Source organism: Lolium rigidum, chromosome 7 (genome assembly GCF_022539505.1).
Source record: "Lolium rigidum isolate FL_2022 chromosome 7, APGP_CSIRO_Lrig_0.1, whole genome shotgun sequence".
NCBI lineage: Eukaryota > Viridiplantae > Streptophyta > Magnoliopsida > Poales > Poaceae > Lolium > Lolium rigidum.
Window position 1 is genome coordinate 112584990 of NC_061514.1, and position 23524 is coordinate 112608513.

The 23524-nt window shown below is 47.1% G+C and overlaps 1 protein-coding gene across 1 annotated transcript; it reads left to right on the forward strand.

Moving 5' to 3' along the window:
* The first annotated feature begins 5562 nt into the window (after window positions 1-5562).
* On the forward strand, window positions 5563-7671 carry LOC124671856 (pentatricopeptide repeat-containing protein At2g15630, mitochondrial-like). Its single transcript, XM_047208176.1, has one exon. It carries the CDS (start codon window positions 5563-5565, stop codon window positions 7138-7140), a length of 1578 nt encoding a protein of 525 aa, XP_047064132.1. The 3' UTR covers window positions 7141-7671.
* Window positions 7672-23524: the final 15853 nt, after the last annotated feature.

The following is a 23524-nucleotide window of genomic DNA, read 5'->3' on the forward strand; positions in this document are numbered from 1 at the left end:
CCTAACTGCTAGTGGAATCATTATTCAGAGTTCTGTACTTCTGTTTAAGATGTAGGCTCTGTTGTCGACGAAGCCGGGCGGGGAATGTACCTAGGTCTAGATCCAACAGAATGCGAGTATGTGTCAGACCAAAATCAACACAGATTCTCGCAAGCGATGAGAAAGTCCATCCATTTAAAAAAATCTCGGCATAATTAGAAGCATGACTTGAAGCCTCGGTTTTCAACTTTTCATCAGAGATGAACTCCGAGTAAAACGGCCCTACTAACAATCCAATCACATGTTAGTTTCGAGATAAGTGCATTTCTAACTTGAGGAGGCAGGGGGTCGATCATAAGAACATAGTATAAGAACAGTATAAATGAATCTGCTATCTAGGGTTAGTCTAGACAGTAGCAGGTTCAGCCGTTCAGGTAGACAGTAAGACTGGGGTCTGACAGTCTCGCGACCATGCATGGTTTAGCTGGCACTATCTTTTTCGAGCTCTCTTTTAGTCTAAGATTTGCTATCTTCATCCACTAATAATGCCAATTGTTTTGCTTGATGCTTTCTTGTGAAGCCTGCTTAGAACAACCTTTTGGGATTTTTCTTTTCTCGAGGGAGTGGTGTTTCAAATTTTTTTTAAACATGAATTTTGTTCAACCAACTTTGTGCTGAAGTCTGTTATGATCATTTCTTCACATTTATTATGTAATGATTTGTATGTTGTTTGTTTTGTGCGGAAATCTTCCCAGGCTTATGTACTCTGCTTAGCAAAACATAGGATGGGTTTACTTCTATTTCTAATGTTATCTATGTCTGCAGCTGTAAAAGAATTAATAGTCATGTATATGTGTTCTATCTGCAGCATGCCATATATGGTTTTGTTTATGTTTAATTTATGTTTTTATATGTTTTTGTTCTGTATGTCGTGCTCTGAAATTGAGGAGTTCTTTCATTGCTTTTTAGCCAAGAACGATGCAAAAAATGCCTATATGCCATCTCTTTACTGAACTCTGATTGTAAGCTCACCAAAACACTACTTCACTGCAACATAAGGCCAGTACTTAGGAGCATGCATGATTTCAGTTCTGTCTGCTTTTACATGTATTTATTTTATAAAAGTTAATTCTTATGATTGGATTGGACCTAGAAATTTAGGCAGAGAGCTCAGTTGGTGTAAAAACTTGTATTTCCAGCTTAGCATAGCTAATACATTGGGTCAATAAAATAAAGGCCTATTGATTAACCTCAAAATTATGATAATAACATCTCTGTTATGTACATTACTGGATTTTCTATCTGTTTGTTTTGAACTATGAAGCATGACATCATCAAGATAGATTAATCTCAATCATTCTGCTGCAGGCGTAATATTATCCCAATGGGCCTTTACAAGATGGTTGGCAAGCTAATCAGAAACGAAACTATATCAACTTCAGAAATAAGGAGGGAGTGCCTAAGGATTGGTAGTAGCGATGTAAGTCTGGTTAACTATTTATTATGACAATGTACATTCTTTTTTTTTAGAACATATACAGTGTACATTATTCTCGGTTTCCTGTGGTAGTTTTTGCACCCACTATAATATGTTGCGTAGAATTCAACACCGAGTAATCACTAATGCATACTAATTAAAGCATCTGACGCAAAAAAAAAGTATATTTATTTAGGATTTTTTCTTTGATTGATGAGTAGTTGTCAGGCCCAGTCTAAATTTTAAGACGCTCGAAAACTGATACTCTCGCTGCCCGCAAATTTGGGTCGTTTCGATAGTCTCCATGATGAAAAATGTAGCTCGTTTTAGAATTTGGGGCAGTCAAACTTTTTTAAGATTGAACATCACTATAGGAAATTTTAACAATATTGATTAAATAAAGCTTGTATTACTAAGTCCATTATGAAATGTAGTTTTGTGATGTAAAATGTTCTCATAGAAACTGATGATTGAAGTTTCAGCTTGGAGACTGAGTTGATGTTCCTAACGACATACATTTGTGATTAGAGGGACTATATAAACTGTTAATTCTGTATGATGATCCGTTGCTCCAATGATCGCATATGGATAATATGGCCCTTTCTATCCATCTACATGTGGAATTAAATAACACTTCACAATAAAATAAGAAAAATATAGTGACACAGATAATATTGTCTGCACACCTGTATAAACACACCCTACGCTCCTACGGTCATGCCAATAATAGTTGCGGCTTCTAATATTCCAATAATGTATATTGTGAACCGAGTGTCATCTTTATTATCTGCTGGAATCACTGTGTCCCTTGCGGAACAAGAAAAATATTACTAAATCCACTACGAATTATCTATATATACTAGGGATCAAGAAGAATATTAGATATGATTTGATTCAGTTAGCTTTTTTTGTTCCACATGGTAATTGTTTATTTCCTTAGCATTTTCTCTGTCCACCTATAAATTTGTTCTTCTCGCATATCCTTTCTGCATTAGAAAAACTATATTTTCTCTTGAATTTAGGTGTACATATATAAATACGATTTAACTATCATTTGTGGGAATAATGTACAAAGGAAAATAATACCATGAGGAAAGTAAAGAAATACCTATGGAGAGAATATGTTTCCCAGTTTATGTTTACAGTAGTTATTGAGTGAATTGGAAAGGCTGACTGGATCCATAAAGACAATTATTTCCAATGCACATATAGTTTATAACTTTCTATAAAACGACAGTTACAGTAGTTTATGTTTACAGTAGTTAGTTGTACAGTCTGGGATAATGACATGCAGTAAGTAATAATTTCATTGCATAATTGGTATGCTAGCTTGTTGGTTATTGTCTTCTAAACCACAAAGATGCTTATTTTTTTGTAGCTTCGTGTTGACCATCAAACATGTTTAGACACCTTTTTGATGCCAACATGTTTTTTTTTTGGAGTAAATATATCTGGATAGCCATGTACTCATTTTGTTTCTGAATATATGCAGGTCATCCTAACTTCCAAAATTTGATACTCAATATACATCATTGCACGATTCGAGATAACTTTACATCACCTTCTCCACCCTTTACATTTTGGTGATATATTTCATGCCTTACATTGCAGGTTTCATCACAGTGCCTAGAACTCCCTGATGCTGTTAGGTTTGCTCCAACTGATCTGGAACTACTGGGATATTTAGAGGAAAAGATTGTCGGTGGAAATTCAGCGTCACATATAGATGAATTTATCCCAACCATAGAGGAGACGGAAGGAATCGCATATACTCATCCGAGCAATCTCCCTGGTAATATTTTGGACTTGTTATCTTAATCGCCAGTAAATTATCTAGCGAGCTCATATTTTTCATAGTACGTTATTTCATACACCCCTAAAGGTATCAAGTCGAATGGGAGGAACAGTTTTTTCTTCCATAGTCTATCAAATGCACCTGGTGCTGGCCAGCGCAAGCTCCGCAAGATAAGCAAGAGAGATGACACTGTTTCTGATGAGCATACATGGCACAAGACTGGAAAAGATAAATGTATCTTAGACAGTGATGGAGTCACGACGAAAGGCTGGAAGGAAATATTTGTTCTTGAAGCTTGTAAGAAAGGAGGTGCCGAAACGAAAGGGAAATGGACACAACACCAGTATCGCCTCGATGCAAAGGAAGACGCAGAGGATGCAGACATAGTTGTTTCCAAAGTGTTTTTACAGTCGCATCCAAAGCAAACTAGGAAGTCCCAGGCAGGTGCTGTTGATGTACAAACCAAGCTGAATCAGGTAAACCATCAGTGGCTTATGAACTATCATCAGTGGCTTATGACAATGATGTTGAAAACCCCGGCTTATGTACTGTTCAGATGAGGGCTGAAGTTGAAGACCCCATGATGGGGACGTCGCAAGCGGTTAAGGACAGAGCTGTAAGTATTATGACACAGCGTTTATCTTGTTCCTTCCGATTGCATTTGCTAAGACAAATGTCATACATGATCTTGCGTTTCTCATAATTATATAGCCAATCCTGATCAGAACAATATGGTTACATACCACCTCATGGATATGGGCTCATGTGAAGGAGTTGAAAACAATCATAGGTAACTCATTAGTCTCACTATCTTAAATTTCTACAGGAGGAAGAACATCCCGGCTTATCTCTTGTTCAGCTAATGGCTGAAGCTGAAGACCAGGAGGTGGGAACGACAGAAATTGTCCAGGACAAGGCCGTAAGTGTATCATATGAAGCGTCCATCTTCTTCTCTCCTGATGCATTTGTTATGTCAAAATCTCATGCATGAGCATGCCCGTGTGTTTTTCCTATATTTTTTTGTTGTTGTAGGACGCTCATGACAACTTTGATATGTGGCCACATGCACCACTCGATACACTAGACAGGGGCCTATGCTCCTTTTCTGAAAGAAATGACAGCCTCGATGGCGGCGCCTGGTGGGACGGAGTATATAATTAGTTTCAGCATAGAGAAGAGTTGATAGGAATTTTTGGAGTAGCGGTGCACTGCAAATTTTGTATATGACGGGGCTCTGTTGGTGGCCCCTGTAGTGTTCCGTTAGCTGTGTGTCAGTGATATATCCCATGGAGCAAAGACTCTTATTTGAGTAAGAAAGCTGCTAATTAGTATGTAAACTGCAAGCCTGGAAATGGCCTGTTAACTTGTTTACCGAGACATTGCTAGTGCATTAGTTCATCACTCTCAGAGGATTCCCTTTTTTACTGTCTTCTTAATGATGCCGAGATAGCTGTTGCTCACGCAGGAGTGCAGGTTTTAGGTTCTACTCTAACGTTGACCAACGCGGGAATGATCCCTCCCTTGGCTATACGTTGTTAGGTAGGATGAGACTCTCCCCGCGGATGGACGCGGATGGATGATAACCCGGTTTATTCGCCCCTCCTGCGACATTACCGCGGATGGGGATTCGAACCCGGATGGGCTGGCTGCGCACTCGCTTGCCTTGCCACTGAGCTAGAACTCAGTTCTCTTTTAGGTTCTACTCTGTACTTCAGAAGATTATGATGGGCAACTTTATGCTCTTTAGAGTTACATGTACAACTTTATGCTAGAAGTGGGCTGCCAAAGGTGACTTCGCAGTCAAATCCTTGTTTTGTTAACCTAAGGACCTCCGTTGTAAGAACAGATAATTCGCCACAACAGTTGATAGTCTGCAGTAAAGTGTGAAGACAGTTCCCAAAGTCAACTTCACTTTGTGAAATCCTGCATAAGATGCTGTTGTGTAACCATAAGTTCAGAACATAGTAATAGGAAATTTCAACCAGATATGGTATGCTTACAAGAAATTGGTAGTGATGCATCCATATCTATTGCCCAGAAATTTCAACAAGCTATGTTTGAGTTTTACTCCTGTTATTGCCTTGAGGCTAATCCCAGGAGTTTGGCACACTAGTTCCATCATTTCAACAAGAAATTACTTTGTTAGAATGCGGCGCAGAGACCTCACACGGCCTGAATTTCATACCAGTCTGGTCCGGTCTGGTCTTGTGAATGTACAATGCGTTCTGAACCTCCATACTCCACACAAAAAACCTCGCGAAACCCCTCGTGACTAAGCAGCGACGGGATCCCAGCAGCGACCTCGGTCTCCATGGCGCCGCCCACCTCCCCCGCCGCCGTCGCCGCGGCCGCCCGCGCGGCTCCCACGCCCGCCGCGGCTCTCGCGCTCTTCAGATCGGCGCTGTCCGCCGACCTGACGCTCTCCCCGCTCGCCGTGCTCCCGCACCTGACCGCCGCCACCCCCTCGCTGCCCCACCTGCTCCTCTCCGCCTCCATCACCGGGCGCCCATACACCACCTCGCTCAGCCTCTACTCGCGGCTCAAGTCCCTCTCCTTCCCCATCCCCACCGCCACGCTCCACCCGCTCCTCTCCTCCCTGCCCCCCAAATCCGCCTTCGCGCTCTTCGCCGACATCTTCCGCCTCCGCCTCCCGCTCTCCACCACCACCTTCAACATCATGCTGCGCCACCTCTGCTCCGATGCCAAGCCCGTCCGCGCGCTGCAGCTCCTCCGGCAGATGCCGCACGCCAACGCCGTCACATACAACACCGTCATCGCCGGGTTCTGCGCCCGCGGCCGCGTCCAGGCGGGGCTGGAGGTCATGCGGGAGATGCGGGAGCGCGGCGGTCTCGCCCCTGACAAGTACACGTACGCCACGGTGATCTCCGGTTGGTGCAAGGTCGGCAAGGTCGAGGAGGCAGCCAAGGTGTTCGACGAAATGCTGACTGGGGGAGAAGTCCAGCCAACTGCCGTGATGTACAACGCATTGATAGGCGCATACTGTGACAATGGGAATCTGGAGGTTGCGCTGCAGTACCGGGAGGATATGGTAGAGAGGGGGGTTCCCATGACAGTCTCGACATACAATCAGTTTGTGCATGGGTTGTTCATGGAAGGGCGTGCTGCGGAGGCATATGAATTGGTTGAGGAGATGCGTGGAACGGGTCTTGCACCAGATGCGTTCACCTACAACATATTGATCAACGGGTACTGCAAAGAGGGCAAGGAGAAGAAAGCGCTGAAGATGTTTGAAGATATGGCCCAGAAAGGGATCCGTGCAACAGTGGTGACCTACACTTCATTGATATATGCCTTGTCCAAGAAGGGGATGGTTAAGGAGACAGATATGCTATTTGATGAGGCTGTGAGAAGAGGCATCAGACCTGACCTTGTCATGTACAATGCCCTGATCAATAGCCACTGCACTGGTGGAGATATGGATCGGGCATTTGAGATCATGGGACAAATGGAGAAGAAGAGGATCACTCCGGATGATGTGACATACAATACTCTTATGAGGGGGTTGTGCCTGCTGGGGCGTCTTGATGAAGCACGGGAGCTCATTGAGAAGATGACAAAGCGGGGTATCAAGCCTGACCTTGTCAGTTACAACACGCTGATCAGTGGCTACAGCATGAAGGGTGACATCAAGGATGCTGTGAAGGTTCGGGATGAGATGATAAATAAGGGGTTCAACCCAACGCTTTTGACATATAATGCAATGATACGAGGGCTCTGCAAGAATGGCCAGGGAGACGATGCCGAGGAACTGGTGAAAGAAATGGTGGGCAATGGCATCACCCCTGATGACAGCACATATATTTCACTGATTGAGGGACTTACCACTGAGGACGAGAGGCTGGCTGCAGGAGAGGCTGTAAAAGCATGAGCATATGAGGAAGCAGAAGCATGGGTGTTTGTAGGAAGCAGAGATGCATGTTTTGTGCAGACAAGACCAATCCTGAAATGCGCATAACTGTTGCCTTTTCAGCTGGCACCGGCATGCAATACTTGCAGGAGTTATAAATCATCATTTTGAAGACGACTGGCGTGTGGGCTGTTCGCAATGTGGATCAGCTAACTCCTTTGTCAAGTTATAGCTTTGCTAACAGTTGAATGTTTTCTCAACTATAAACACAGTTGATGGTGACATGGTATTTTACAAAGATGAGAAGTAGCGTGGTTGAGGTTTTTTTTAAAGATTATACGAAATAGTTATGATGAAGAGAGATTGGATCTTGTAGCCTGGTTAGATGGGGACTCAAGTTTCTTTTTATTTGGAGGTTATGCTACTCTTGTGCTTGATAGAAATAGGGATGTTACCTGCAAGGATAAGTGGATTCTGTAATACAGTACTATGACATGGTACCGAAATGCTAGTCAAGGTCTACACATAAATGAGTTTCAGAACTTATTGCTATTGAAATGATGCCCAGGTTATTATTCATACATGAGTATTGTATGTCAACAACTCCATCTGGATCACCCTTTTCATGTGTAAGTGGTCCAAACTGAGATCATTATGCTCTGATGCAGCTAGTCTTCTTTTGTTTGGCCTTTCAATTGTCACTAACGGTGAAGGTCTGACCAAGTGACAGCAGAATCACAGCAATGTCTGCACTTCATGTGATGCATCCTATCTTCTCTATAAACATCATCTGCACTAGATATACCTTTGCCGTGCTGCCTCTATGATTTCTTCGCCCTACTTTGTTTTAAAATGAAATGCAGTGGACATTTTTCCAAAACAAAAAGGTATCTATCATTTTTTTTCCACAAGTACCAGTTGTATAACTCAAATCCAATCAATAATGAGAAGAGAAGTAACACCAATACTGAGGCCCTACTTTTGTTTAGACTTGCCTCATGCTGTGCGCGTCCTTAGACCAAACTGAATTTGTGGGCTAACTGTTTGTAATTCATTTCTTTTCTTGTCATTATTTATTTGTCTCGATCAAAAGTATGTATAATATGTACTAGGAATATTTCTTTTCTTGTAATTATCTTTTTACCTTGTCTTTTCTCGTGATTATCAATTTACCTTGTCTTTTACGTATGGATGCATGCCATTGCTCTGGTGTGGCATGGTTTCATCGATCCTGCAGATACAACATGTCATTGGTACACTCGTTGGCGTCGTTGCGACAGAGACATTGCACTCCGGCGCTCGGCTACATATTGCCTTCAATTTGTTGCGAAACATATCAGTACAGCTCAGATGGCAGACATTCCAATGGACACCAAGACGAAGCTAGATGAAGCGGTTCCAGACTTGGAGCAGCAACCGCTGCTGCCACCGCCGCCGCCACCACCTGATACCACGGCAGACCCCAAGGTAACCGTCCGCTCACCTGAGAGCGAGCTGGCACGCCCCGCTGTTGCTTCTCCCGGCACGTCCCCCGCCACGGTCCGGACCCTGGCGCTGGTCACGGCGACGGTGGGGCTGGCCTTCGCCGTCGACATGGCCGCGCGCGGGGAGCGCCCCACCCTGGCGGCCTTTGCGGCGTTGTTCATATTATTCTGCGCGTTCTTGTCGCTCTTCGCGTGGCGCCAGGGCCGCAGGAAGCAGGAGCCGCCGGCGCCGCGGCGGCGCGCGTGGCCGGTGACGGCGGCTGCGCGGGTGATGTTCTGGTCGTTCGCCATGTCCCTCGTCGTTAGCATGACGTGCTGGGCGGCCGACAGGCCCGGGGTGCCTAGGGCCGCCGGCTCTGCCCTGTCCGCTTTGGGGGTCGTGGTCTGCTGGCTGTGCGTCGAGGAGATTGCGCCGTTCTTCGGTCGCGTCACAGTGCACATAGCATGGGGGTGCCGTGTTCGGGAAAAGAGAAGTGGGCAAGGAAGCTCAGAGCCGCAGAAACTTACTCAAGCTAACTGATGTTATTGATGTCGAATGAGGACCCTCACCACGTCTCTTGATCAGACGGAAAATAAAGGGACTGCCTGATTGATGCCCCAGTTTGGATTGCCAAATGTTTGATCATGACCAGATAGCCATTGGATCTCTCTACCTCACTAGACTCGCCCTCTCTGCCCCTCCTCATTTCCTTCGAGAAGCGAGCCACGCAATTTTCTTGGTCGATTGAATCCTTGCACAAGCTCGAGATTTAAATCACAAAATGTGGCATGTTACAAAAAAATAAATCCTTACAACCAACAAAAGCACAGCTTGCCCTGCATCTCCAGCTAGGCTAAATGAAATGCAACACAGCAAAAAGTTTGAAATGCCACCTAAGAGAGACAAAGGCAATTTTTTTTGGATCAACTAGCACATCATGGATCGTCCAAAAAAAAAAAAAAAAACTAGCACAACATGGATTAATCAAGATGTACATTAAGCAGGAACCATCTATATGCAAGTGTGTTGCAATGTCGTGTTCTGCTGAAGTACATAAACGCAAGTGCACGCCTAGTTAGCATTGGACATATATTCAGATACATCAAAAAAGCGCAAATAATTAGCACGGCTTATAACCGAATAACATGAAAGCTGAAGTTTAAGATATGTACAAATTCAAGTGTGCCAATAAGTTTCGCTTCCATGACCTGTATCACCTAACTAAGTAGCATTGGAACTAGAATTCAGTTACATCAGTCTAACCATCCTAGACCCAAAGTACAAAACAAAGAAGAGCAGCATATCTAAGTGGCAGCACGTAGGAAATGGTGGCTGTCAGGCTCAATACTCGTTCTTGCTAATTTGATCCATATGATGGGTTAGCACACAACTGATGTTTTGCATCCTCAACCTGAAATATTCAATGTGGTACCGATGCGTGTTAAGATAAAACACCTTTAAAGCTCTCTAGAGAGCCCGTATGTATCGATTGATAAAGAGGCTGGGATTTCTCCGTTTCAAAAAATAACTCCTCTAGAAAGACCTTAAGATAAAACAACTTGAAGTCTAGCATAAAGAATATTCCAAGCTCAGAAGATGACCGACCGCAGATTTTGATTACTTTTGGGAAAGACATCAAGGTAAGTAAAAATGCCAGTAATAGGAAATACAATATGTAACGGAAAACAATTAGGAAAGGAAACAACTGTAAAGTAAATTCAGTCCACGTATACCAGGAGACTGAAATGCTGAACAATATATGTTGTTGTACTATAACAACTAGTTGAATGCCCGTGCGTTGCTACGGTTCAATATTTTCGTCTTCCGGCATATGTCAAAAGATAATAGACATGAAAACAATTCTTGTGAAACAATTCTGTTTTAGCTGAAAGCTGCAAGGGAGAGCCCCAACAGTAGAAAATTAAAAGCTATATCATAATATTTAATTGCTCTAGCCAAGGATTTTTATTAAATTTGCAGTAAATTACATATTCTTAAAAATATAACTATAAGCATAAAGCACTGCAAAAATTGTGAGACTGGCAATTTTGGAGTGGCTACAACATCAAGTTACAGAGTAGGAACCTAGAACTATGATATGATACAAGAATGTCCAAAAACGCCTCAATGTAAAAAATCATGATTTCTCTAAAGGTCTAGAAATTCCTATATCACTCCCATACACAAAAATCATACAAATATTCTAGCACGAACATGTTTCATCTCCCCTAAACATTTTATCCTGGAGCTCCAAAATGAACCACCATGATCAATAAAGTAGCTTCAGGCCAATGATTTTCAGTTATACAATGCAAGCTTCTCGTAGAGATAATCAATTTTAAAAAAAATATGTGGATAACCTGAGTGGCTAAATCTTTAGATTACAGTTTAGCACTAAAATGATGTCTTTAGAATGGATGCATCTATTCAACCAAACAGAACAAAGTAAGACTGTATTTCTGTCTGTGTGCTCTATATCTAACGAAAGCCAGACCAAATTTCATCCTGACCTAGTAGTCTTGCTTCTTGTTGGTGGTAGCTGGTACCTGCTCCGATGCCCATGCTCGCCACTCCGCAGTCGCTGTAGTCCCAAATATCTGTGTATTCTGTATGGTGCATTGGTGCAATAATTAAGGGTCATGTGCATCGATGATGCAAGGAATGGGGGCAATACAATCTTACATTACCAAAAAACAATAGTTTAACAAAAATGGAAAGGTGGTAGGTAATGTTCAGTAAGAAAGATGTCATGTTCTGCATGTTATGGGAGTAGCAGACAGAAAATCTAGGCGATCGGACAATAGACTAAATATGTAAGTACCATTTCAATTGTAAGACAAAAAAAAGTTCTACAATTCTTTAATTATTATGAATACTTGAAGGATTGATCATAAAATTAACGTATACTTTTTGACACAATATTAGAGAAAAGAAGATAGGTTTGCAAAATACCTGAATAGGGACTTCAATACCTAATGATATGTAGACTTAAAATTATATAGATCCTGCTTGTTCTAATAATGAAACAGGTAGCCTGCTGAGAACTCACTTTTAAGCATGTCATGTCTACATAGATAAAATAAAGATCACTGCAATAGGGCGTGAGATGCAGGAAAGCAAGTACCGAAGAAGACATCAACACTTATTTCTATATGGCCATCTTTTACTTTGAGCATTGCCAATTTTTTGAATGTATAAGGTGGAAACATTATTTATCCTAGTAAAAAGAGGTCAGAAGTAAAGAATACAACTAACAAGGATCATGAACAGGTTAGAATATTTGATGCTGCCTCCTAGTATAATATTAGAGTATTAACATTGCTCATTGTACACATGATCAATCTACACAGAAGAACTCATGGGTACAAGAACTCATCCCTGATCTCAAAGATGCCTGCTCCCAGGCGTCCAAGCCACACTTCATGAAGAAAAACTAAACCACACCAATGGTGAATAAGCAAATCCAAAAAGCACATATTCAAAACTTTCAGTACATAACTCTCATTGTAAATATTTACAAGTTAAAGTTAAGATCTATCAGCATTAAACATTATGCATCACGTGCTTAAGATATTTGCAACGTTTGAATGCAACAGTATCTATTTACATGTACATGCTTGTAAAATTCATGAAAAGTACAGACCTATGTGTGGTAATATACCCTATAGAAATATAATAAAAGCACCTTGTATTATCTCTGGGTGTAGTAACAGAATAGGTTACAAAACATAACTATGATCTGCACGAAGAAATGGCCAGTAGAACATATTTGATAGCATCTCTGGAGAGGCTCTCTAAGATATTAATGGCTATTTACCATAGCTATGAGAGCTAATTCACCAAACAGATGAAAATGATAAAAGTTTTTTATGGAACCTCAAGTTATATTGCAGAGTGACCGTCATGGACATGAGCATTTGATTAGTTAGCAAATAATGCTAGTTATGATCCCATACAGAATTACAGATGGGGCTAATTATTTCTTCAGTCTTCATATACTAACTATATAGGCAAATCCAAAAATCAAATGGGGACTTTCGCCAGAAGCAAATGTCCATGCAAACTTACCTCTACAACATGATCTTTTAATGTGTGTCTACAACCATAGCTTCCATCTTCATTACAAACAGAGGAGTGAAGCTTATACCGAGGGCTATGGCATTCTAAATTTTTGCAGGACAATGCGCTTGACACTTTCTAAGGTCATCTGTAACAAAGGAACGTTATAAAGAGTTAGAACACATGCACACAGAATAAAAATACATTGTAAGAAAAAATATAACACAATAAGAAGAGGCTTCCTTATTTGACCCTCTGATGACCTTTAGAATGTCTCCAGAGTCCCAGCTAGCTAATTATTCCGAAGATTTCTGCATTATATGGACATACATCAATGGGGGCTTGTTATTCTATTTTCTTTCTGGCTAAGTTTCTAGTACTATGATGGGCTATGGCTGGCATACTTTTAAACCTATAAGTTGGCAGTTCCTATATAGATCATTGAGAGTTTGGCTTTAGAGGGGAAATCGACTCAGTTTTAGGTGACGAAACATCAGATCGAGGTGTAGTGTTGCCAAGCTCATGTGGCAGGCTCGGCCCGCGTCTGCTCCAACCAGCTAATGCAGAGTGGGGATGGACTTGCACGCGGACTCGTCGCTGTTCTTCTTGGCTACGCACAGGTACGTGGACACATGGTGCCGAACTGCCCCTACGTAGCTTCTTATTGATGCGGTAGTGGCCGCGCATGTTGGCCAACTTGTGCGGCAGCACTGACACCAGCCGCCCGGATGCCACCGACATGGAGGTCTCCTGCAGAGGCCGTGCTTTCGGCTGCATTGGCAAGTCCCCAGTACGCACCCTGGATCAAGAACCGCACGGGGCGCCGTTGTTGCCTCTCAATCTCACTCACGAGCTCAAGATCAAGAACAATGGGGATGATCACAGAGAAAACGAACGCTGAGAATTTTGGTGCGGGTGCAACTGTCCGCTTTTCTGTTTCTTCTTCACCTTTTATTCAGCTCGCAAGGAGCGATCGTGGTGGCCAAGTCCACTTACCAGGTCGTGCCATCCCACGTCCAGGAACTGGTCCACGATGAGCTACAAACTAGGATCAAGCCGCCTAGCACGGAATCAATCCGTTTACAGAAACAACTGAAGGGAAAAAACTGCTAAGTGTCTAACTGACGAAACTGAAAGTAAAACTCCCTAACAGCTAGATGCAGGGTTTATTCCAACAAACTCCCCCTAATCCCTGCATCCCTATGCAATCTTGATGACGCCGATCTTGCTGCGCATCTCCTGGAACTTGACTCGACCAAGAGACTTCGTCAGAATATCGGCGAGTTGCGTCTCCGAACTGGTGAACTCAACTTGGATCTTCTTGTCCTCCACGCACTCGCGAATGAAGTGGAAGCGGAGGTCGATGTGTTTGCTCCTGTCGTGATCCACAGGATTCTTCATGAGCGATATGGCAGATTTGTTGTCCACCTTTAGCATCGCCGTCTTCGTCCCTTCCCCGACGAGATCGCCGAGCAGCCGCGCCAGCCACACGCCCTGGCATGCTGCAGTAGTGGCTGCGATGTACTCCGCTTCGCAGGAAGAGAGAGCCACCACCTTCTGCTTCTGGGACTGCCAGCTAACAGGGCTGTCGCCGAGAAAGAAGATCACTCCAGTCGTGCTCTTCCTTGTGTCGACATCTCCAGCCATGTCGCTGTCGCTGAACCCGTTGAGCCCAGGCCGCTCACTAGCTCCCCGCTTGAGGAAGCATCCGTGATCAAGGGTGCCTGCGACGTAGCGGAGGATGTGCTTGACGGCGTTCCAGTGCTCCTCCGTGGGCTGCTCCATGAACCTGCTCACGTAGCCCACGGCGTAAGTGATGTCAGGGCGCGTGTGCACGAGGTACCGCAAGCTTCCCACGATGCTCCGGTAGAACGTGGCGTCGACGGGCGGCGCCGTGCTTGCCTTGCTCAGCTTCAGTCTGGCCTCCATCGGCACATGACAGGCATTGCAGCCCTTCATGCCCGCCTTCTCCAGGATCGACGAGGCATACGCGCCTTGTGCGATTGTGGTGCCGCTGCTTCCCTGGCGCACTTCGATGCCCAGGTAATAGCTGAGCAACCCCAGGTCACTCATGCGAAAAGTGCCCTTCATCTCCTCCTTGAAGTGCTTGATGTCGTCGTTGATGGAGCCCGTGATCACGAGATCGTCGACGTACACGCCGACGAGGAGCTTGCCGCGGACGTACACTGCGTGCTCCGAGCTACTCCGCTTGAACCCGAGCCCTGACATGGTCGAGTCCAGCTTGGCGTTCCAGGCGCGTGGGGCTTGACGCAGACCGTACAGCGCCTTGCGGAGGCGCAGCACCTTGGACTCCTTCCCGGCGATGACGAATCCCGGTGGCTGGGCCGCGTACACCTCCTCCTCCAGCTCTCCGTTCAGAAAGGCGGATTTGACGTCCATATGATGGACAGCCCATCCTTCCTGAGCAGCGAGAGCGAGCAGGAGCCGCACCGACTCGACACGAGCGACAGGCGCAAACACCTCCTCGAAATCGATTCCTGGCTTCTGCACGTAGCCCTTCGCCACGATGCGCGCCTTGTGCTTGACGATGGCGCCATGCTCGTCCCGCTTCACTTTGAAGACCCACTTTAGCCCAATGGCTTTGTGGCCGCGGGGAAGATCAGCGAGTTCCCACGTCGCGTTGTCCTCGATGGAGGTCATCTCCTCAAGCATCACCGCACGCCAGCACGGTTCACGCTCTGCCTCTCCTACGCTTGCAGGTTCTTCGGAGGAGGTGAGGAAGAGGTGCTGCTTGCGCGTGGCATCTGCCTCATCAGGGTCGAGCAGGTCCGTCATGCGGCGGTACCGGTGAGTCGCGCCTGCATCGTCGTTGGCGTCGAAGAGGTCAGGGTCGACCTCGCTTGGCGGCGTGGCGAACTCCACCTGCCCTGTGGCAGGTGATGCAGCTATTCCAGCTGCTGACCCTGCTGCAGACTCCGGTGCAGCAGGTTCTGGAGTCGTCGGTGAAGGGGTGTTGGATGCGCGTGCGTGGGCGTCGGTGACCGGAGTGGCGAAGTACTCCACGGTGAAGCTCTCGACGTCCGATCCAGCCGTTGCAGCGGCTCCCTCCTCCCAGTTCCATGCCGTGCCCTCGTCGAACACGACGTCGCGCGTGACGTGAGCGCGCTTGTCGACAGGGTCGTAGACGCGATAGTTGACGCCGTTCTCCTCGTAGCCGATGAACACCATCGGCTTGGAGCGATCGTCGAGCTTGCGCTGGTTGGGCTTGACGATCTTCACGTGAGCGAGGCAGCCGAAGGTGCGGAAGAAGTGCACGGGCGGCTTCTTCCCATGCCACGCCTCGTACGGGGTCTTGCCCGCGACAGCGCGCGTCGGAGCCCTGTTTAGGATGAAGACAGCGGTGGTGACTGCCTCCCCCCAAAATCGACCTGGCATACCTGCACTCTTCATCATGCTCCTAGCCATTGCCACCACAGTCTGGTTCCGGCGCTCCACCACCCCGTTCTGTTGCGGAGAGTATGGGGCGGTGAGCTGTCGCTGCACACCTTGCCCGGCGCAGTACTCGCCGAACTCAACGGAAGTGAACTCCCCTCCGCGATCCGTGCGGAGGGCACGGAGCTTGCGCCCAGTTTCCACCTCGACTCGTGCTTGGAAACGCACGATCTCGTCTGCAGCCTCGTCCTTGGTGCGCAGCAGCCTGATCCACATGTACCGCGACATGTCATCGACGAGGAGGAGGAAGTAGCGGCGTCCACCCGGCGTCGCCGGCGAGATTGGGCCGCACAGGTCCCCGTGAACCAGGTCGAGGACGCTAGTAGCGCGGTACTTGGCCTCTGCTGGGAACGGGTGGCGGCGCTGCTTCCCAAGCAGGCACCCGTCGCAGAGTTGATCGACGTGATTGACGAGGGGGAGGCCGGTGACCATCTGCGTTGCGCCCAACTTCCGCAGCGCCTGGAAGTTCAGGTGGCCATACCTAGCATGCCACCGCCATGCGTCGTCCGAGGCGCACCGTGCGGCAAGGCACACCGGCTGGGCTAGCCTGAGTTCGTACGGGTACGGGCGGTTGCCGGCGCGCTTGACCTTGGCGATGACACGTTGTCGGCGATCGGCTGAGGATGAAGAACCCTCCCTTGATCCTGGACTCGCATCCGTGTTCGTCCGGCTGCCCGACGCCGATGATGGAGCTCTTGAGGCGTGGGATGTAGTAGACGCCGTTGAGGACGCGGTGGCCGCCGTCCTGGTCGAGGAAGATCACCTGGCCGCGCCCGTGGATGTCGACGGCCGAGTTGTCGCCGAACTTCACCGTGCCGCCGACGCGCCGATCCAGGTTGGTGAAGCATTCCTCGATGCCGCTCATGTGGTTGCTGGCGCCCGTGTCAAGAAACCAGAGCGAGTCATGGTCACCGTCGACACGGTTCAGGTGCGCCTCGGCCCGTTCCTCCACGAGCTCGATGTGAACGTACCCGTCGTCAACAGGAGCGGTGACCTCACACACGCGCGCCATGAGCATGTGTGGGTCATCATCGGCTCCGGCGTCTGCCTGCGCGAGATTCGCACGGCCTTGCTCATCACGCTTCTTCTTACGGCAATCACGAGCCCAGTGGCCCTTCTTGCCGCAGTACTTGCAGCGCTCACGATCGGTTTCGGCCGCGCCGCGTCCACCGTTCACCTTCTGGACGCCGCCGCCCTTGTCAGGTCGTGGCGGGCCCTTTGCGGTGGGTGCGCCGCTGCCGGACGCGCCGCCGCCACTGAAGCGCGGCTGCTTGCGACGCTCCTCCCACTCCTCCTCGGTGAGGAGGAGCTTGTTTACGCCGCTCACGGCGTCGTCGACGTCGTAGCCTTCCTCCGCGATCATGAGACGTCCGCAGAGATCCTCGATCGACAGCTGTTTCAAATCAACAGTTTGTTCGATTGCCATGGCCATTGGCCTAAACTTACGAGGGACGACGCGCAGAAACTTCAGGACCGCCTTGTACTCGTCCACAGGATCTCCGAGGAGCTCGAGGTCGCTGAGGATGTTCGTGAGGCGGATGGAGAAGTCCTCGATCGACTCACCGGAGCGGAACGCGAGGTTCTCATACTCACGGTGCCGATTTTGCGCCTTCGCCTCGCGGATCCGTTCGCACCCCAGACGCATGGTCTTAAGGGTCTCCCACGCCGCTTGGGCGTTGTCCTTCGCCGCCAGGGTCCGCACCAGCTCCGGTGGGACGGCGCGGAGGAGTGCGGCGAGTGCGGATCGATCGTCGCTCCCCTCGTCCGGGCCGAGCTCGATCGCATCCCACAGGTGTGCCGCCTGCAACTGGATGCGCATCACAGTTGCCCACTCTGCGTAGTTGGACCGCGTGAGGATCGGGTATTGGGCAGAGCCTGTGCTCTCCCTCACGACGCGCTCACGGATCACCATCTCGCCGCCGCCACGCCTCACAAGGCTGCGGCCACGCTGGCGAGCAGGGGACACCGAGGTCTGCTTGGGCGGCGACTGTACGCCTCCCGCTGCGGCAGCCTGTGTGCCGTCCCCCTTCTCCTTCCCAGGTGCCTTCGACATCGCTCTGATACCACGTGTTGCCTCTCAATCTCACTCACGAGCTCAAGATCAAGAACAATGGGGATGATCACAGAGAAAACGAACGCTGAGAATTTTGGTGCGGGTGCAACTGTCCGCTTTTCTGTTTCTTCTTCACCTTTTATTCAGCTCGCAAGGAGCGATCGTGGTGGCCAAGTCCACTTACCAGGTCGTGCCATCCCACGTCCAGGAACTGGTCCACGATGAGCTACAAACTAGGATCAAGCCGCCTAGCACGGAATCAATCCGTTTACAGAAACAACTGAAGGGAAAAAACTGCTAAGTGTCTAACTGACGAAACTGAAAGTAAAACTCCCTAACAGCTAGATGCAGGGTTTATTCCAACAGCCGTGAAGCACAAGATCAGAAAACTAAGAGAGGTCAAGAACTTGGTGCACGGTAGGATGGGATGAAGAACCGATAAAAAAAAAGTGAAGCTCGTTCACCTCCGATGGGGATTTCGGCGGATTGCGATGAAAGAATAGCCACCGCCGTTTGGGGACGTGGGGCAACGACGTCCCAACGCTTGGCTTCTGCGATCTCATCCCCTCTCAGTAATGGGTTGCCGAGATTTCAGGCGGAGGAGGCACATAATCTATTAAACAAAAAACAAAGAAAGCATACTTCAGTTCAGCATACATAGCGGATAATAATGCAGAGATAGAAAAATAGTCATGCTCAGGAATATAACTGGAAGCGAAATTACAGCTAGAACACTTGTACAAACTTGCCGAGAACATGTTTGATAGTTAAGGGCAAGATGGATTCTAGGAAACCAAGTAAAGTACTAATATTTCCACACATTTGTGTGCATAATATAAGAAAGAGGATGATGTAACTTTTAAAGGATATGACATTAGATCAGTCTCAAGAAAAACCTCAATAAAGTCACTCGACATGACCTCCGGGTAGAGCAGGAGAACCACTGGGCAGTGGAGCACCACAGCTGATACAGCTTCGGCTTCTTTACTCAAGTGAGCTCCTGGAACGCTGCCTTCCTCGGCCTCAGCTTCTCCTCTCTAGAGCAGTAGCTAGATCCTATATGCATCTAACTCAATCAATTACACATACAACAATAAGGCAATGCGGAACTCCTAATTTGGAAAAAAGAGACCTTTGCGGTGTAGACGGCATGGTTACCCTTGGCCCTATGATGGAATTGCTCGCGAGAAATTTCTTTGGCTCCTCCTGCTCGAGCCCCCGCCGGGAGAAGGACTCCGCCTTTGGCAACAAGTCGAGAGCAAGCGCGGCCTTCGCCGCTGGGTAGTGCTCCTACCTACACAAATCCGCACATTAAGGGAGGGCCCCCACACCAAATCCGACGATTAAGTGAGGGGCAACGGACCTTGACTATTAAGTGAGGTTGATGTGCGTGCGGTTGGCGAGGAGGACGGAACTGTCGGGGTTCAAGAGGGAGAGGGCACACATCTGGGTGATGGCCTTGGTGTACTCGCGCGCCGCCGACTCCTTGAAGGTGAAGTGCTTGTGGCCCATCTCGATGAACTGGTTGCCCTCCTCCTCGTACTCGCCCGTCGCCGACTCCTTGATGGCGGCGTGCCTTTCAGGTCGGCCTTCTCGCCCTCCGTCAGGGGCTTCGATCCGGGATCCATCAGCAAAGGGGATGTGATGGGGAAGACCCCAGAGGAGGTGTTGGGCGGATGCGCCGTTCAATCGGGGAAGATGATGCGAGGAGAGACGGAGACGTGTAGACGGGGAAATGGCGGCGGGAGGGCTGCTGGGGCAGAGAGCAAGAAAGGAGGGGTGGCGGTGGCGGGAGTAGGTCGGAGCGTTGGTTCCCCTTTCTCTTGCGTGGCATATTCTGAACCGATATCTTTTGACTTATCGGTGGCACGGAAGAGTAATTAGCTAAGCCACGATATACCTACAGCCGCCCTGTATCGCCGGATTTTGATCAAACGGACAGCGGGCTCTCAATGACGATCACCAAACGCGTTGAGTGTCAAACGACCGACTCCAATTTAATAGTAAAGATGGAACATGGGTGCACGTGCACCCGTTTATTTAAAATTTGAAAAATGCTGGTTAAAAGATTTGAATTTTTTTTTGCATATATGTATTGATCGATACTCACTCTTGTAAGTTTTCACGAAAATATATGATTGTATGTGGCCTGCACGAAAATGACAAAATATCAAAATGACACTATAATGATTGGATTTGTACTATTCAAAGAAATACAAATTTTCATTCTTTTTGTGTAGGCCACATATGGCCGTATTTTTCCTTGAAAATTTGCACAAATAAGAATCAACTCAATATATACATGTGTGCATTATTTCAATTTTTTATGTACTTTACATTTTTGTGCGTCTACACCCATGTCCACCAAATCCGTGTCACATGTAGCCTGCCTAAATATCCGGGTAGCTCGTGAGTATGCAGAAGTAAATCAAAAAATAGGATAAACAGATCACTAAGGCATAACATTTCATCAACATCGTGTAATAAATTTATCTTCATCAATGCAAAAACTAATAAAGAGGGATACATAATGAGTAATCAAAAAATAAGATAAATCATGAACTAAGGCATAGCATTTCATCAACATCGTGTAATAAATTATGTACATCCATGCAAAAACTGACAGAAGGGATAGACAATATGCACAGAAAGTGAATATCCAATGTGTGATAACCCGAATTTTTGAGTTACTAATTTCAGTTGGAAAATAATTATCTTTCAACAAGTTTGATTTGTGCTAATTTATAGTATTTAGATTGGTTGATAATCTTTGAATGCAATAAAAATTAAAGGAGCTAATTATAGTGAGTTTAGATACTGAAGGGATCATGCGTTCATAACTAGTAGTATGGCAGGGTAAATATATGTGCATGTGACATGATTAGTAAAGTACTAGTAGCAAGACACTTTTTTTTTTGCGGGGGAAAGAGAACTTTATTAGCTGAAACTGAGATTACAATCGCTGGTGATCGCTTCAGTAAGCTCCGATGGAGATTCATGAAGCCACACCTGAGTTCGTCCATGAACCTTACCTAGCTGGGCTAGTCCATGGCTAACCATATTTGCATCTCTACTTATTTTTACTAATCTACTTTCTCTTTCCCTTAACAACTCTCGTATTACATTTATCCTGAAAGCATAGGCGGATCTGTTTGGTTTGGTTCCAGTGATCAGCTCGACGGCCATCGAGCAATCAGATTCCACTATGAGCCTCAGGTCAGTCCATTGCAGGGCAAGGATCACCCCCTCCTCAATCGCCATGATCTCTGCTTCTGTAGCATCGCGACACTTCTGCAGTTGACGGCAAGCCGTGAAGATGACCGCCCCTTGTTGGTTACGCAAGACCATGCCAATGCCTGCCTGGTCCTCCCTCGAGAAAGCGCCATCCACGTTGAGCTTAACCTCATTATCCCCTGGCGGGATCCACTTCATCTCCACCTTCTTCCTATCCTCGACTGGCTTGTTGTTCTTCTTAAAGCCCCGGTGGTGGTCCACTACCATTTTCCCTTTTGAGATATCTGCATCAGGGAATTGCTTTATTAGCATAAGAGAATCCAAATAACTTACCAAAAACCTTCGGGAGCTTTCAATTGGAGGACACGGCTTGTTATGAGTCATTTCATTGTGTGCATGCCAGATTCTCCATATGACCATGAGTGTCCTTGCTCGCTGATTTTCTGGGATGGCATGAAGCAGGTGTATCAGCCAATCTGGCCCGGTTGGTTGTAGTAATCTATCCTCCGGTAGCTCCCAGACTTCAGTCATGGCACACCAAAGAGCGCGAGCATGAGGGCAGCGAAGAAAAGTGTGGTAAGTATCTTCATCCTCTGTTCCACATAGTTGGCATAAGGCCGATATTGCCATACCACGTTTCTTCATATTTAGCTGTGTAGCTACAGCATTCCGACAGACCCTCCATGCCAGAACCTTGATCTTAGGCGGCACAGGGCATTGCCATATTAGTTTCCAGCTATGGCTTGCACCATCTGGCCGAGAGCTGGTCGCGCCACGGTCCTGGTTCATCATCTGTTTGTGCAGCGCCAGACGGTAAGCACTCCTGACCATGAACATGCCATTCTTCTCTGGAAACCATGCAACAAAATCTTCCTCGTTGCGCCTTGATGGTTGTATCCGAGTAATTTCCGTCAAGTCATCCTGCGAAAAATACAATTGTAATCGTTGCATGTTCCAGGACCCATCCGGCATTAGAAAGTCCGATACCCATCGGTATCTGCAACGGCCTTGGGCTGTCCTCGGTTGGTGATTCGACTCCCTCGGAATCCATGGGTCACGACATGCCCGTATTTTTGCTCCATTGCCTACACGCCATATTACACCTTGCTTAAGGAGCTCGAGGCCATACTCAATTGCATGCCATGTCGATGATCCATTCCCTGAAAACACAGTGTCAAGTAGAAAACCATTAGGATAGTACTTCGCCTTCAGTATCCGTGCGCAGAGCGAGTCAGGGTACTGCAGCAGTCGCCACGCTTGGCGGGCTAGTAGGGCCTGGTTAAAAAGTCTCATATCACGGAATCCTACACCGCCATAATCAAGACACTTAACCAGCTAGCTAGCTCTCTAGCACTCACTCGTAGTAAGCTCGATGATGTGAATTAATAGTTAGCTTGTACCAGTTTCTTGTCCCGTCGGCAGCACAAAACAGACTAGGATACCTACGTGGATCAGTGCATGTTAACCAGCCTATGACTCATGGACACGTGCGAGCAAGTTAGCCAATGGAATTAGCTCATTTGCTTTCTTAGTGTACCAACCAGCAGCCTCTAGAAAAGCGGCCTGATATTTAGTGTCTAGCGGTGAGTCGGCATAGCGGCCAGCTGATATTTTTGGTAGTGAACCGACGCCGTCGCGTCCTATAAATAGCTGCTGCTTCCGTTGCTCCGGGTCGCTGGGAGAGAGAGAGTAGAGAGAAAGATCGAGCGTGTGTTCAGAGCCTTGATAGAATTAGACTAGAAGAGAGATAGAGCGGGAGAAAGGCAACCATGTCCATGGATGTGCGGAAGGTGCTGTCGTGCTGACGATCCGCTTCGTAGAAAAGAGGCGAGGTCGTGATTGGTGTTTGTACTGCTAATCGATTTTCCACTCAATGGTCGGGGAATAATCTCTGCTGGTGCATATAGGTGTATATGCCATCTGAAATAGTCAGGCAAGCTGCTTTATACCCTTCATGTATTTTTGTAGAATACATATTGCTGTTAAATACATGATATAGTAGTTGGTAGATGGTATCGGAGATATTCGTGGGCTAATTCGTCGGTGTCGTTACACGGTGATGGATCCGCTGGAGCCACCGGTACGAATCGGGCATTAGCGCGAATATCGGTAGAAAGTGATCAACTGAGAAATACGTGTTTT

Excerpts from the sequence above, each read along its gene's own strand:
- LOC124671856 (XM_047208176.1), top strand. The coding sequence starts at position 5,563 with ATGGCGCCGCCCACCTCCCCCGCCGCCGTCGCCGCGGCCGCCCGCGCG.